Source organism: Fundulus heteroclitus, chromosome 21 (assembly GCF_011125445.2).
Source record: "Fundulus heteroclitus isolate FHET01 chromosome 21, MU-UCD_Fhet_4.1, whole genome shotgun sequence".
In the NCBI taxonomy this organism is placed as follows: domain Eukaryota; kingdom Metazoa; phylum Chordata; class Actinopteri; order Cyprinodontiformes; family Fundulidae; genus Fundulus; species Fundulus heteroclitus.
Window position 1 is genome coordinate 40,036,610 of NC_046381.1, and position 14,010 is coordinate 40,050,619.

General features: G+C 47.3%; 1 protein-coding gene across 5 annotated transcripts in view; it reads left to right on the forward strand.

Moving 5' to 3' along the window:
- Positions 1-851: 851 nt before the first annotated feature.
- Positions 852-14,010, forward strand: part of si:ch211-230g15.5 (nascent polypeptide-associated complex subunit alpha, muscle-specific form) — a 35,416-nt gene continuing 22,257 nt past the window's right edge. For all 5 annotated transcript variants that reach the window (XM_036124944.1, XM_036124947.1, XM_036124948.1 and 2 more), the window contains exons 1-2: positions 852-2,103; positions 7,767-8,325. In XM_036124944.1, the coding sequence (XP_035980837.1) occupies positions 7,783-8,325 (543 nt within the window). In that variant the 5' untranslated portion in view covers positions 852-2,103; positions 7,767-7,782. The remainder of the gene's footprint in view (positions 2,104-7,766; positions 8,326-14,010) is intronic.

Sequence of the window (14,010 nt, forward strand, 5' to 3'; positions counted from 1 at the left end):
TTTCTGCTTGCTGGCTGCGCACTTCAAGTGTTTATGTATCTGGTTAGCTTAGCGGTTAGCTTAGAAGTTAGCTTAGCTGTTAGCTTAGTCAGCTTCGGTGTTAGCCATTCATTGTAGCTGCTCTCACCGTAGACTTTGGCTGAGAGTCCCAAGAAGTGAACTACGTTCATATTTATGAGAAGGAGAGGAAGGCCTGAGTAGAAAGAAATAAGACCAGAGTAGATTTAGGAGATTTTTAAGACGTGATCCCCCTGAGGAGTGGAAGGTAGCAGAAAAGACGGTCTTGTGCTTGCACAGTTACTTAAAAAGAGACTTGGGAAAACTTTCGGAGAAATCGCTGACCCAAGCTTTAAATAGTTGAAATACAGTCTGGCAGCTTTAAAATAATAAGAAAAAAAAAAGAGATTCATGTTCAACAAGACTTTTGCCTAATAGATTATTTCAGGTGATATTAGCTTCTAGGTAATGAAACTCACACCTTCAACTTTGAATTTTAATTCTTTGAAGTATATCCTTCAAGCAGGATTGCTTTGTAAATGCTCCGACTGAACAGTGTCAGTTTTCTAATATAGTTTATTTATAAAGAGCCAATTAGCACCAGATGTCCTCTCAAGGCCGTTTAGGAGCCAGACATAAGTGGATATACCTCCTCCTAATCATGCACGTGGTGACAGTGGACAGCAACAACCTATTTTTCAACAGGAAGGAGCCTCCATCAGAACCTGGATCAGCCCTCCTCTCCTCCCGTCCTCCTGATACCAGCAAACAAAGAGACGGCATTACAAAACCATTCAGAAGCACCGTCTGCCAAACTCCTGGAGCTCCTCCATCACCACCAGCAGGAAGGATCCACCTCCACCTGTGAATGTATCTCCCCTCATCTCCCAAACAATAAACTTACTTCTCCTCCTTAGTGTCCAACCAGAAGATCCTCCTTCCTGTTCATCACGTTTCAATAAATCTTTCTAACCTTCAGAGTCTCCAAGCTGCCATGACTTCATGTCTTTCTGTGTAAACCGTCTCTCTCCTTCTAATAAATGTAAAAATCCTGCATTTCCCATTTGCTTCATACAGTCTAGACTGTAGGAGTCAACCCAGGTAATCTGGACCAGCATTTAAATGATCCGGTCAGCGACCAGCTGCTAATATAATCACAGAACTACTTTCTGTGACACAAGAAACTAAAGAATTAAGAGTTAATCTTTCTGTATCGCAGTTTTCCCGCTGCTCCGTCCTAACCAGCAGCTCATTAGGCAGACCTGGAACTCCAGGTTTACTCTGCGGAGCTGCGCTCAGCCACATGTTTAGTGTTTTAACGCAGCTGAGGATCCGCTGCGTATTATTTATTCTTTAACAGGTTACTCCGGCTCTAATTATGTAGGTACGTGGTGCTGGTGCGCATGCGCCTGACCCAGCACAGGACTCTGGTCGGTGCGTGGATTATTCGGACTGTAGTTCCAGCTCCAGCGGACGCGCAGAGCGCAGCCGTGAGGTTCCGGTCCTCCCGGGCTCTGTGTGGTGCTGTCTCTCCTCTCTCCGGCAGCTCCCAGCCGCCTCCATCGCTCTCCACCAGCAGGAGACCGAGCAGGCCCCTCACAGCCGCTACACGGTGGCCCCCAGCCCGGCTCATTCCAGCCGCACACCTCGGCAGGCGAGACTGCTGCTGGGTCCCCGGAGACCCCCCCCCCTCCCCCCTGTGGAGGCCAGCTTGCCGGATAGCGCCGCGGCTACGAAGCGGGGCTGTGATGGAACCATAAACAGAGCGCGACACGCACGCACACGCGCACACAGACGCGCCACAGCCGGGCCCGGATCGCGCTTGAACTTGGCCCTTTGGCCCCCCCTGTGTGAGGGCAGGGGCCGCGGAAGCGTCGCCCCTCCGTGGCGCCGTGGGGAGGTTATTGTCTGTGGAAGGCTGACGCGCTCTTCGCAGCGGCCCCTGCGCTGTCAGACGAGGAAGTGAGCTTCACACACGCCCATCTGAGCCTGGCGAGGCAGCGCAGAGCCGTTCATCAGATAAGAGCCGCCGACTCGATCAACATGCGCTCGCCTTCCGATGGAGAGCTCCGGGAGTGAGCTGCGCCACGACGCCGATCTGTGCAGGTAGGTGAGCGGACCGCGTTACGCAGAGCGCAGGCTCTCCCTGGATGTTTCCACCGCCAGACTTCAGCACCGCGGAGGCCTGGCTCCATCTTTTTTCTGTCTTTTCTCTGATAGTCACATGCATGCTCTCTGGCCTAACTGTCACCAGCGCGCAGGGCTGCAGCTCACACGATAGCGCGGGGCCAGATGTCAGCATCTGGAGCGGCACCTGTCCGCCTGGGGATGGGGAGCCCAGTTAACCGACCAGGCTGCACACATTTGGACCCGGGGAGACCTCATCGATGGGATCCGAACCCGAGTTCTCCCCCGTTTCAGGGGGTCTGGATCGGGGTCCTCCACCTGCAGAGGCACCGCGGCTCACACCTGCTCATCAATTCCTTATTAAATCACCGAGCTGGGCGTTAATGTGACGTTTTAAAGCGAAATATCTCCAGTTTGCGCGTTAAAACAAGTGTTCAGGTCTATAGCGAGACAAAACAAGTTTCTGCATGCAACATGTGCAGAAAATCGCTCTTAAACCTGAAAAATAGCCTCAAGCACACAATGTAAAGTGATATATGTTTTATTCTTAGACTACAACAGAGTAAAGATGCATTGTGCAGCTGCAGTCCCTGCCACAGGTAAATCAAGATAAAGGTGTAGGGGAAAATAGTGACAGTTAAATTAACATATGTAGATAAAATACCTTCCAACAGCCAGCGTTAAACAAAGCATACACACAATGTTAACCAGAACATACATCTAAGTTATTTCAGGTGCAATAATTATTGGTTTGTTAAAATCTATTTTCTTTTTGCTCCCCTGAGAAAAGTTGTACAGTTGGTCATTTGTTTAGTGAGTAGGCGGTTCGTTCCTGTCTTTTATGGACCTGTAAGGAAAAAGCTGGATTCCCATCTGCTGGTCGACCTTCCAGCTCTGCTCGTCTGCTCAGAGGTCTGGAAAACTAACAACCTGAGAGGTGGAGGCAACAGATGCTGGAGGGATTTTTAAACTTTAAACGGTTGTTTAAACACGCGTCAGAAAAAGAGATTACTTTTTCCAAACTTAACTTCTTACACTGGTTCAGGATACAGCTGTGGTGCTCCAGTCTTGTCCTCATGTCGATGGTTGGTAGAGCTTGATTAGACAGAGAGTAAAGAGGTTTTTAAGAAAAAGGACACGGCGAGAGCCTAAAAGAAGGTTCTAGATGCTCAGAAGTCACGACAGAAGGTTGCAGGATGATATCTTAGTGTGCAGAAGAGTTTTTCCAACATTTAAAGACAGACAGAAATGTTCTCCAGGCCAGCTGATAATTTAGCAGCTATTTAATTGGCATTCTTCCCACATGCATAGATAACTGCATCATCTGCGTACATCTTGATCGTTGGTATTCTTTTAGTGCACAAGGTGAACTGCACACATCATCTTGTCTTTAAACCATAATGAAGTTGTTTAAAGTCAGAGAAATTACCAAAAACATACATTTGAGGGGAAAATTGTGATTAAATTTAAATAAATTGAGATGAATGGATGGATTATATTTTATTTTACTTTAGAAAAACCATAAAACATAGAAAAAACAAGAATAAACATGCGTTAGAACAATGAAATGAAGATATCAGCAGTCTGGACCCTCCATAAGGACCTTTGGGGGCAGGAAGACCATATATGGAGTGATGATGACTATAATCTGGATCGGCGTGTTGTTGTAAGCAACAAATCAGGTTGTCTTCTTATCCAACGCGCTGAATCAATGCGTGGCAGCTCATGGCGGCAGCGCAGCAAACCAACACAGCGTCGCCAGGCCAGAGAACAGGAAGTGGTGACAGATTCACTGTTTGACAGGTGAAAGAGTCGCGCTGGAGGTGTTACGACTGTTTGTGAAGCCCGTCTGCAGCAGACATCCACTGCTGCACAAAGCAGCGTGTGCCGTCTGCGTTTTCAGCTGCGATCAGACGACCAGTGGTCTACAGCATGGTAACAGCTCACGTGTTGTTGAGCAACCCCTGCCGGGACCACATGGCCCCCCCACAGGCCTCATCGGTCGTCTCTGAGCTCAGGCCGGAGCTGAAAGGCGTCGCCGCTCTCATCTGGGCTGGCCACTAACCGACTCAGTACCTACAGTTCACCATCATCGCTCCTCTGCAGCATCCAGCTGCGTGCTTGGCTCATCTTTCTGGATTTTCACACTGATGTCTTTACTTTGGACATAACTACTGAGAGCTACTACCTCTAACACAGCAGACAAGGAAAATATGTAAAACTCATGAAAATGGGCTTTAGGCTCAAGTGTCCCGTGACGGTTTAATGCACGATGGATGGAAATAAAATGCTAAAAGTTACTAAAAGGCAGCAGGAAAAAAAAAGGTTATAGAGGAAAGCACCAGCTGCAGCCAGACAGGTAAATAAGCTGCTGGGAACAGGAACTGGGAGGATATGCCGTATCTACACTGTTTGGAGACTAACGAGGCCGTCTGATTGGACGGACCGCAGGAGTAAACGGCTCCTAACAGACCTTTTCTCCCCGCCTCCTGGTAAAAACCTGAAGTTACACCTGAGCTGCCAGCCGTTGACTGACTTCAGATATGCGCTGCCTCATGGAGAAGCTACATCTGCATGCATGCATGCATCTGTGCAAACGCTGCATGCGTTAGGAGCAACACGGAGCATGAAGCCGTCTGCATCGTTCAAACATCTCAGCAGCTAACGATGCTCCAGCTGCTCCGTCTGCACCAATTATATCACCTTCAGTTATAGTTTATGTTTTACGTTTTAATGTCTAGATGAAGTAATTTCTGCGGTTTTCTGAATAAAAATGAGTCATCTTTGTGATCACTCAACATGAAATGCCAAGTCAGGCTGCAAAGCAGCTTAACGCCACATTGGTGAATCAGAAACCACAACATCAGGTTTAGTTTGTTCTGGAAATCATTACCAGCTACTATGATGAGTCCAAACTCTTCTTTAGAGTTTGTTTTCATGCTGGCAGCAGAGCGTTGACTTAAATTTCAGCCTTTTATCATGAAAACATGATTAACCAGAGGAAAAGCATCACTGTATCTGTTTATTATTCATAAATGAGCACAAAACGTATCAAAACTTGTATTAAAGGTGCAAATCTGGGAAGATGTGAGCTAAAAGAAACTAAATTAAAAACCACACCAATCATTTAGAACCCAGGTAACTTGTTTAAACATTTTAAGGCGGTTCTGAAGGTCCGCCACAGTTTTCTTCTCACATTTTCCTAAAAACAGAGGAGGTCAGCGACGGATTAAACCCGTCAACCAGCCGCTGCCGGTTGTTTTCAGCGCCGCGGCGCCCGCCGAGTGATTCATCGGCCGCCGTCGCCGCGGTCTGCTCGGTGACACCCGACACCGTCAGTGTAAACTTCAGCCACGTGTTCTGGACCCGCGCCAGAGGAGCGGTTAACCCCAGACAGAGAAGAAGTCCCCCGACACCAATAACAACCCAGTCTGAGTTCCTGGAGGAATCAAACTACCATCCTGACAGTGATTCAGGAGCAGAAACAGACGCTGGTGGATTTCAGAGCAACGATTAAAACAAATAATGTGCCAGCAGGAAGGAGCTGATTAATGGGTCACCACTCCATGTCTGTCCTCCTCCACCTGCACCGGGTCTGAGGAGACGGAGCCGGCCTCCCTGACGGCTGATCTAACGGCCTCCAGCTGCAGATAACAGGGTTCCTGCAGATCCTTAAAAAGTCTTAAAAGGCATTGAATTCTGTAACATAAAACTAAGGCCTTAATTGGCATTAAAATGTATTAAATCAGTCTTTCTTAGGTCTTAAAATTGTTACCAGGTCATAAATAGGATTTTATTTTTGTAATCCTTACCAAACAGTAAAATAATTGACACAATTATATATATTTTTAATTTACTGAACGGCTCAATGTAACCATTATTGGTTCCGTCCCGATAGCGGAACCAATAAAAACTGTTGCGGCCGGACCATAGCTGTGAAAAACTGTTGCCATGGTTATGTTGTGGGTTTTTAAAGCTGATTTATAGTTTATTTTAGTAGGGAACAAAACAAAGTTTGTCAATTCAGTTCAGTAGTTGTTAAAAATAAATGTGTAATTTGTGGTTTTTTTTAGCTTTATTCCTATATGGAATGTTTTTCAAAATTTTAAACATGTCTACTGGGCCAGAAGGTAATGGTTTATGTTAAAATAAACATTTGGGTGAAGTTGTCACAACCAGGTTTTTCTTGTTTATGGTGAATTTGGTCTTAACTTTTTATTTCAAATGGCATTAAAAAGTATTAAAAAGTCTTGAATTTAACTTGCCTTATGCTGTAGGAACCCTGGATAAGACGCTGCTCCACAGAGGAGGCCCTTCAATATAGACCCTCCTGTAGAGAGCATCAGGGCGGGGTCTCCAGCCCAGTTCATTGTTCTGGTGGACATCCAGGTTCTAGGAGTCCACTACCGGTGTTGGTGAGGTGGATCTGGACCTGCAGGAATCCTCCATCAGCTCCTGTCTGCTGCTCTGTAGTCTACATCTCCATGTTCACACACCACCAGCCGGCTTGGAGAAGCTGCTGCTGCCCATATAGCTTAAAGAGTCATAGAAGAACATGTTAACTCTCTGAAGTCCATTAGTCTACCAGAGAAGGTCGGTTCCCACAGGGAGAACATCTGAGCAGCTGCCAGTCTCCCCAGGAGAGGCTGTTTGGACCATAGACGTAATATAAGAGTAGAGTAAACCAATCAGAACGCCTCACACCAGCTGCCAGGCATGGTGGTGGAGGGCTGATGATTTGGGCTTGTTGGGGTTCCCTGCAGGCATTAATGGGACTCCTAAGTTGAAGCTCGGTTCAGACTGGGTCACCAACAGGAAACTGATCCCAGCAACAGAAACACATCTGAGAACCGAGGGTTTTGGCCTAGTCAAAGTCAGAAGCTCGGCCGTTTCTCCACATGTGAGGAACCGCTGCTGAAGGCGGTTCTCCTGCTGGATGATGGGGTGTGTTTTAATTTACAGATGTTACGGTCCAGATGTTACGGTCCAGATGTTACGGTCAAGATATTACGGTGCAGGCGTTCTGTTCCAGATGTTCTGGTCCAGATGTTCTAGTCTAGATGTTCTGGTCCAGGTGTTCTGTTCCAGATGTTCTGGTCCAGGTGTTCTGGTCCAGATGTTTTGGTCCAGATGTTTTGGTCCAGATGTTCTGGTCCAGATGTTCTGGTCCAGATGTTCTAACCCAGATGTTGTGGTCCAGATGCTGTGGTCCACATGTTGTGGTCAACATGTTCTGGTCCAGGTGTTCTGGTCCAGATGTTCTAGTCCAGATGTTCTGGTCCAGATGTTTTTGATCCAGATGTTCTGGTCCAGGTGTTCTGGTCCAGATGTTCTGGTCCAGATGTTCTAACCCAGATGTTGTGGTCCAGATGTTCTAACCCAGATGTTGTGGTCCATATGTTGTGGTCCAGATGTTCTGGTCTAGATGTTCTAGTCTAGATGTTCTAGTCCAGATGTTCTGGTCCAGATGTTGTGGTCCAGATGTTCTGGTCCAGATGTTTTTGGTCCAGATGTTCTAGTCCAGATGTTTTTGGTCCAGGTGTTCTGGTCCAGATGTTGTGGTCCAGGTGTTCTGGTGAAAACCTTTTGTGTTGTCAGCAGATCTCCAGGATGATTAACGAGCCTCTGTCTGTCTCTCTCAGTGTGTTCCAGTGTTGAATGATGGACAAGGAGCTGGTTCAGCAGAGCCAATCAGAGCCAGCCACCAATGGCCCCGCCCCCTCCACCCCCACGACCCCCACCCCTCCACGCCTCATCCCCAACCCCATGCTGCTGGACTCCCCCGCGCCCACGCTAACCCCCACCACCTCCTCCCCCCCGCCCCCCCTCACCCCGGCCCCCTCCGTCTCCTCGGGCCTCGGCTCCAAGGTGGCGTCAGTGGGCGGGGCTCTGTCCCCTCACATCCTGGTCCCAGCTCCGCCCAAACTCACCTCCACGGCCGCCCCCGCCCTGCGCACGTACTCCCGCCCCATCCTCCCCTCCCCGACCACCAAGGCGCCTCCTTCCACGCCGGCCTCCTCCTCTTCCTCCTCCGCTGCCACGGCGACCGCAGCTCCAGCCCTGCCCTCCTCTTCGTCCGCCGTGACGCACATCAGCACCACGCCCTCCACCAGCCTGACCAATGGGAACTCCCGACCCGGGCCCACCTCCACCACGCCCATCACGCCGTTCCACACCCCGGCCAGCCCACCTGGCAGACAGGTGAGTCTTCATCGTCCGTCCTCCTGCACCCACAGGCAGCAGTTCCTCCTGCAGGGCTCCGTTTTTCATGTGATCCAGTGATCCAGTGATCTAGTGATCCAGAGATCCAGTGATCCAGAGATCTAGTGATCCAGTGATCCAGAGTTCTAGTGATCCAGTGATCCAGAGATCTAATGATCCAGAGATCTAGTTATCCAGAGATCTAGTGATCCAGTGATCCAGTGATCCAGAGATCTAGTGATCCAGAGATCTAGTGATCCAGAGATCCAGTGATCCAGAGATCCAGGCTGGTTTAAGGGTGAAGTTTTAACCACATGTTCAGGTTTTGCTGATGTTGCATGAAGTAGCGTCAGCTTTGGGTCTCCTGGGAGTTTCTGAAGAGCAGAAACGGCTCCTTAGACTCCAGAAACCAAAAATAAAAAAACATCTAGATCTGAAAAAGACATTAAAATGTAAAGTAATTATTCAAATCAACTCTTTTTTTTTATGTTAACCAATTTAATCAACTAGGCAAGGCAAATGTATCTGTATGGCACATTTCAGTACAAAGACAATGCAAAGTGCTTTACATGATTAAAATATAACAAAATAAAACACGGTGAAAACAGAAAATTAAAGCAAACATTAAAAACAGTTGGACTACAAAGTTACACTATTGATGTTTCAGTAAAACATTTTAACTAGAACAGTTAAAATCCTAAACAAATGTGTTTTTAATCTTGATTTAAAGGAACTCAGGCTTTCAGCACTTTTACAGTTTTCTGGGAGTTTGTTCCAGATCAGTGGAGCATAGGAACTAAATGCTGCTTCTCCATGTCTGGTTCTGGTTCTGGTTCTGCAGAGCAGGCTGGAGCCAGAAGACCTGAGTGGTCTGGAGGGTTGATACACTGATAACAAGTCTGGGATGTATTTAGGTGCTAATTCAGGGATTTATAGACTAACAGAAGGATTTTAAAGTCTATTCTCTGAGATCCAGGGAGCCATGGAAGGACTTCAGAACCAGGTCCATGTTCTCTACGTTCTTAGTCTTAGTGGAAGGACTTCAGAACCGGGTCCATGTTCTCTACGTTCTTAGTCTTAGTGATGACTTCAGAATCGGGTCCATGTTCTCTACGTTCTTAGTCTTAGTGAGGACTTCAGAACCGGGTCCATGTTCTCTACGTTCTTAGTCTTAGTGGAAGGACTTCAGAACCGAGTCCATGTTCTCTACGTTCTTAGTCTTAGTGAGGACTTCAGAACCGGGTCCATGTTCTCTACGTTCTTAGTCTTAGTGGAAGGACTTCAGAACCGGGTCCATGTTCTCTACGTTCTTAGTCTTAGTGAGGACTTCAGAACCAGGTCCATGTTCTCTATGTTCTTAGTCTTAGTGAGGACTTCAGAACCGGGTCCATGTTCTCTACGTTCTTAGTCTTAGTGAGGACTTCAGAACTGTGTCCATGTTCTCTACGTTCTTAGTCTTAGTGGAAGGACTTTAGAACCGGGTCCATGTTCTCTACGTTCTTAGTCTTAGCGAGGACTTCAGAACCGGGTCCATGTTCTCTACGTTCTTAGTCTTAGTGGAAGGACTTCAGAACCGGGTCCATGTTCTCTACGTTCTTAGTCTTAGTGGAAGGACTTCAGAACCGGGTCCATGTTCTCTACGTTCTTAGTCTTAGTGAGGACTTCAGAACCAGGTCCATGTTCTCTACGTTCTTAGTCTTAGTGAGGACTTCAGAACCGGGTCCATGTTCTCTACGTTCTTAGTCTTAGTGAGGACTTCAGAACCGGGTCCATGTTCTCTACGTTCTTAGTCTTAGTGAGGACTTCAGAACCGGGTCCATGTTCTCTACGTTCTTAGTCTTAGCGAGGACTTCAGAACCGGGTCCATGTTCTCTACGTTCTTAGTCTTAGTGGAAGGACTTCAGAACCGGGTCCATGTTCTCTACGTTCTTAGTCTTAGTGGAAGGACTTCAGAACCGGGTCCATGTTCTCTACGTTCTTAGTCTTAGTGAGGACTTCAGAACCAGGTCCATGTTCTCTACGTTCTTAGTCTTAGTGAGGACTTCAGAACCGGGTCCATGTTCTCTACGTTCTTAGTCTTAGTGAGGACTTCAGAACCGGGTCCATGTTCTCTACGTTCTTAGTCTTAGTGAGGACTTCAGAACCGGGTCCATGTTCTCTACGTTCTTAGTCTTAGCGAGGACTTCAGAACCGGGTCCATGTTCTCTACGTTCTTAGTCTTAGTGGAAGGACTTCAGAACCGGGTCCATGTTCTCTACGTTCTTAGTCTTAGTGGAAGGACTTCAGAACCGGGTCCATGTTCTCTACGTTCTTAGTTTTAGTGGAAGGACTTCAGAACCGGGTCCATGTTCTCTACGTTCTTAGTCTTAGTGAGGACTTCAGAACCAGGTCCATGTTCTCTACGTTCTTAGTCTTAGTGAGGACTTCAGAACCGGGTCCATGTTCTCTACGTTCTTAGTCTTAGTGAGGACTTCAGAACTGGGTCCATGTTCTCTACGTTCTTAGTCTTAGTGAGGACTTCAGAACCGGGTCCATGTTCTTTACGTTCTTAGTCTTAGTGAGGACTTCAGAACCGGGTCCATGTTCTCTACGTTCTTAGTCTTAGTGGAAGGACTTCAGAACCGGGTCCATGTTCTCTACGTTCTTAGTCTTAGTGGAAGGACTTCAGAACCGGGTCCATGTTCTCTACGTTCTTAGTCTTAGTGAGGACTTCAGAACCGGGTCCATGTTCTCTACGTTCTTAGTCTTAGTGGAAGGAGTTCAGAACCGGGTCCATGTTCTCTACGTTCTTAGTCTTAGTGAGGACTTCAGAACCGGGTCCATGTTCTCTACGTTCTTAGTCTTAGTGGGGACTTCAGAACCGGGTCCATGTTCTCTATGTTCTTAGTCTTAGTGAGGACTTCAGAACTGGGTCCATGTTCTCTACGTTCTTAGTCTTAGTGGAAGGACTTCAGAACCGGGTCCATGTTCTCTACGTTCTTAGTCTTAGTGGAAGGACTTCAGAACCGGGTCCATGTTCTCTACGTTCTTAGTCTTAGTGAGGACTTCAGAACCGGGTCCATGTTCTCTACGTTCTTAGTCTTAGTGGAAGGAGTTCAGAACCGGGTCCATGTTCTCTACGTTCTTAGTCTTAGTGAGGACTTCAGAACCGGGTCCATGTTCTCTATGTTCTTAGTCTTAGTGAGGACTTCAGAACCGGGTCCATGTTCTCTACGTTCTTAGTCTTAGTGAGGACTTCAGAACCGGGTCCATGTTCTCTATGTTCTTAGTCTTAGTGAGGACTTCAGAACTGGGTCCATGTTCTCTACGTTCTTAGTCTTAGTGGAAGGACTTCAGAACCGGGTCCATGTTCTCTACGTTCTTAGTCTTAGTGGAAGGACTTCAGAACCGGGTCCATGTTCTCTACGTTCTTAGTCTTAGTGAGGACTTCAGAACCGGGTCCATGTTCTCTACGTTCTTAGTCTTAGTGGAAGGAGTTCAGAACCGGGTCCATGTTCTCTACGTTCTTAGTCTTAGTGAGGACTTCAGAACCGGGTCCATGTTCTCTATGTTCTTAGTCTTAGTGAGGACTTCAGAACCGGGTCCATGTTCTCTACGTTCTTAGTCTTAGTGGAAGGACTTCAGAACCGGGTCCATGTTCTCTACGTTCTTAGTCTTAGTGAGGACTTCAGAACCGGGTCCATGTTCTCTACGTTCTTAGTCTTAGTGAGGACTTCAGAACCGGGTCCATGTTCTCTACGTTCTTAGTCTTAGTGAGGACTTCAGAACCGGGTCCATGTTCTCTACGTTCTTAGTCTTAGTGAGGACTTCAGAACCAGGTCCATGTTCTCTACGTTCTTAGTCTTAGTGAGGACTTCAGAACCGGGTCCATGTTCTCTACGTTCTTAGTCTTAGTGAGGACTTCAGAACCGGGTCCATGTTCTCTACGTTCTTAGTCTTAGTGAGGACTTCAAAACCGGGTCCATGTTCTCTACGTTCTTAGTCTTAGTGAGGACTTCAGAACCGGGTCCATGTTCTCTACGTTCTTAGTCTTAGTGAGGACTTCAGAACCGGGTCCATGTTCTCTACGTTCTTAGTCTTAGTGGAAGGACTTCAGAACCGGGTCCATGTTCTCTACGTTCTTAGTCCTAGTGAGGACTTCAGAACCGGGTCCATGTTCTCTACGTTCTTAGTCTTAGTGGAAGGACTTCAGAACCGGGTCCATGTTCTCTACGTTCTTAGTCTTAGTGAGGACTTCAGAACCGGGTCCATGTTCTCTACGTTCTTAGTCTTAGTGAGGACTTCAGAACCGGGTCCATGTTCTCTACGTTCTTAGTCTTAGTGAGGACTTCAGAACCGGGTCCATGTTCTGGACTTCAGAACCGGGTCCATGTTCTCTACGTTCTTAGTCTTAGTGAGGACTTCAGAACCGGGCCCATGTTCTCTATGTTCTAAGTCTTAGTGGTGATGTAGAGCTGAGTGTCGTCTGCATAGTGATGGTAGCTGATGGTTTTTTTTAGCTTTCACCCTTGAATCTCTGCCTTGCTAATAATAAATAAAATAGACGGTATCTTCAGTGAAACAGCTTCATGACTCTTAAACGTTTTCACTCTTACAAGCAGAAACTTCAGTGAATGTCGTTGGGATTTTAGATTAAAGACACAAAGTAGAACACAGCTGTGCGGTGGAGGAACATGCTAACCTGCTTCTAGAGCCGCCGTTTGCTGCAGCTGCAGCTTCTCTTCTTCTCGCCGCTTCATGATGAAGACCAGGTTTGTGGCGTGAACAGCTACCAATGTCTCAGTTGGCAGGTTCTCCCACCTGAGCTGTGCATCTCTGCAGCTCCTCCAGAGTTAGCCTGGGCCTCCTGGCTGACGTCCATGTCCTGGTAGGTCTGCAGGTGCTCCATCCTCTCTCCAGGTCCACATGATATTCAGAGTTCTGGATGTTGTTGTAGAACCTGATCCTGCTGTAAACTGGAACAGAACCTCCTCCCTAAATTAATTAAATTTAGGACTCTGGTGACAGTTTTTATAAATGCTGAAGTTGGTTATGCACTAATCGTTCTCATTAAATCCCGTTAAACTTTGTGGTTTGTTTGTTTTTGAATGATAAGAACAAAAATGTCTGCAGCTTTTATTTAAGGAGCGTCAGCAGCAGCAAACAGTCTGATTTTCACAGAACGTCTGTTTAAACTTCAGGTCAGGAGGTTTTCTCCTGAAACCATCAGTCTGGTCTCAGCCTTTCTGAGGAACGAGTCGAGCTGTCGTTCCTAATCTGCCAACACGTTCTCTGCAGATCCAGGAGTAGAACGTCAGCCACCGTCCCTCCTTCTTCCTCTTCTTCCTCTTCTTCCTCCTCCTCCTCCTCCTGTGGACCGTTGCAGGGGTTGGGGGGAGTTGGTGGCGTGTTTGAACGGGTCAGGCTCTTGTTTGTATTTCCCTCACATGGTCGTCTTGACATCAGATCCCAACATTTCTCAGCGTACGTTCCTCCCAGAGGACGTCAGACAGCTTCAAATGAACATTTCTCTAGAGGTTCTCCCCCATGTGGGGGTGGGGGGGGGTGGGGGGTGGGGGGGGGCTCCACTGCAGCAGATCTCCTCTTAGGAACAAAATCACACAGTGTTTGTCTTTATAAAAGGCAGACGTTCTTATCCTTACATTTGTATCTTTGCGCATTGATTACTGTAATGATCTCCTGTCT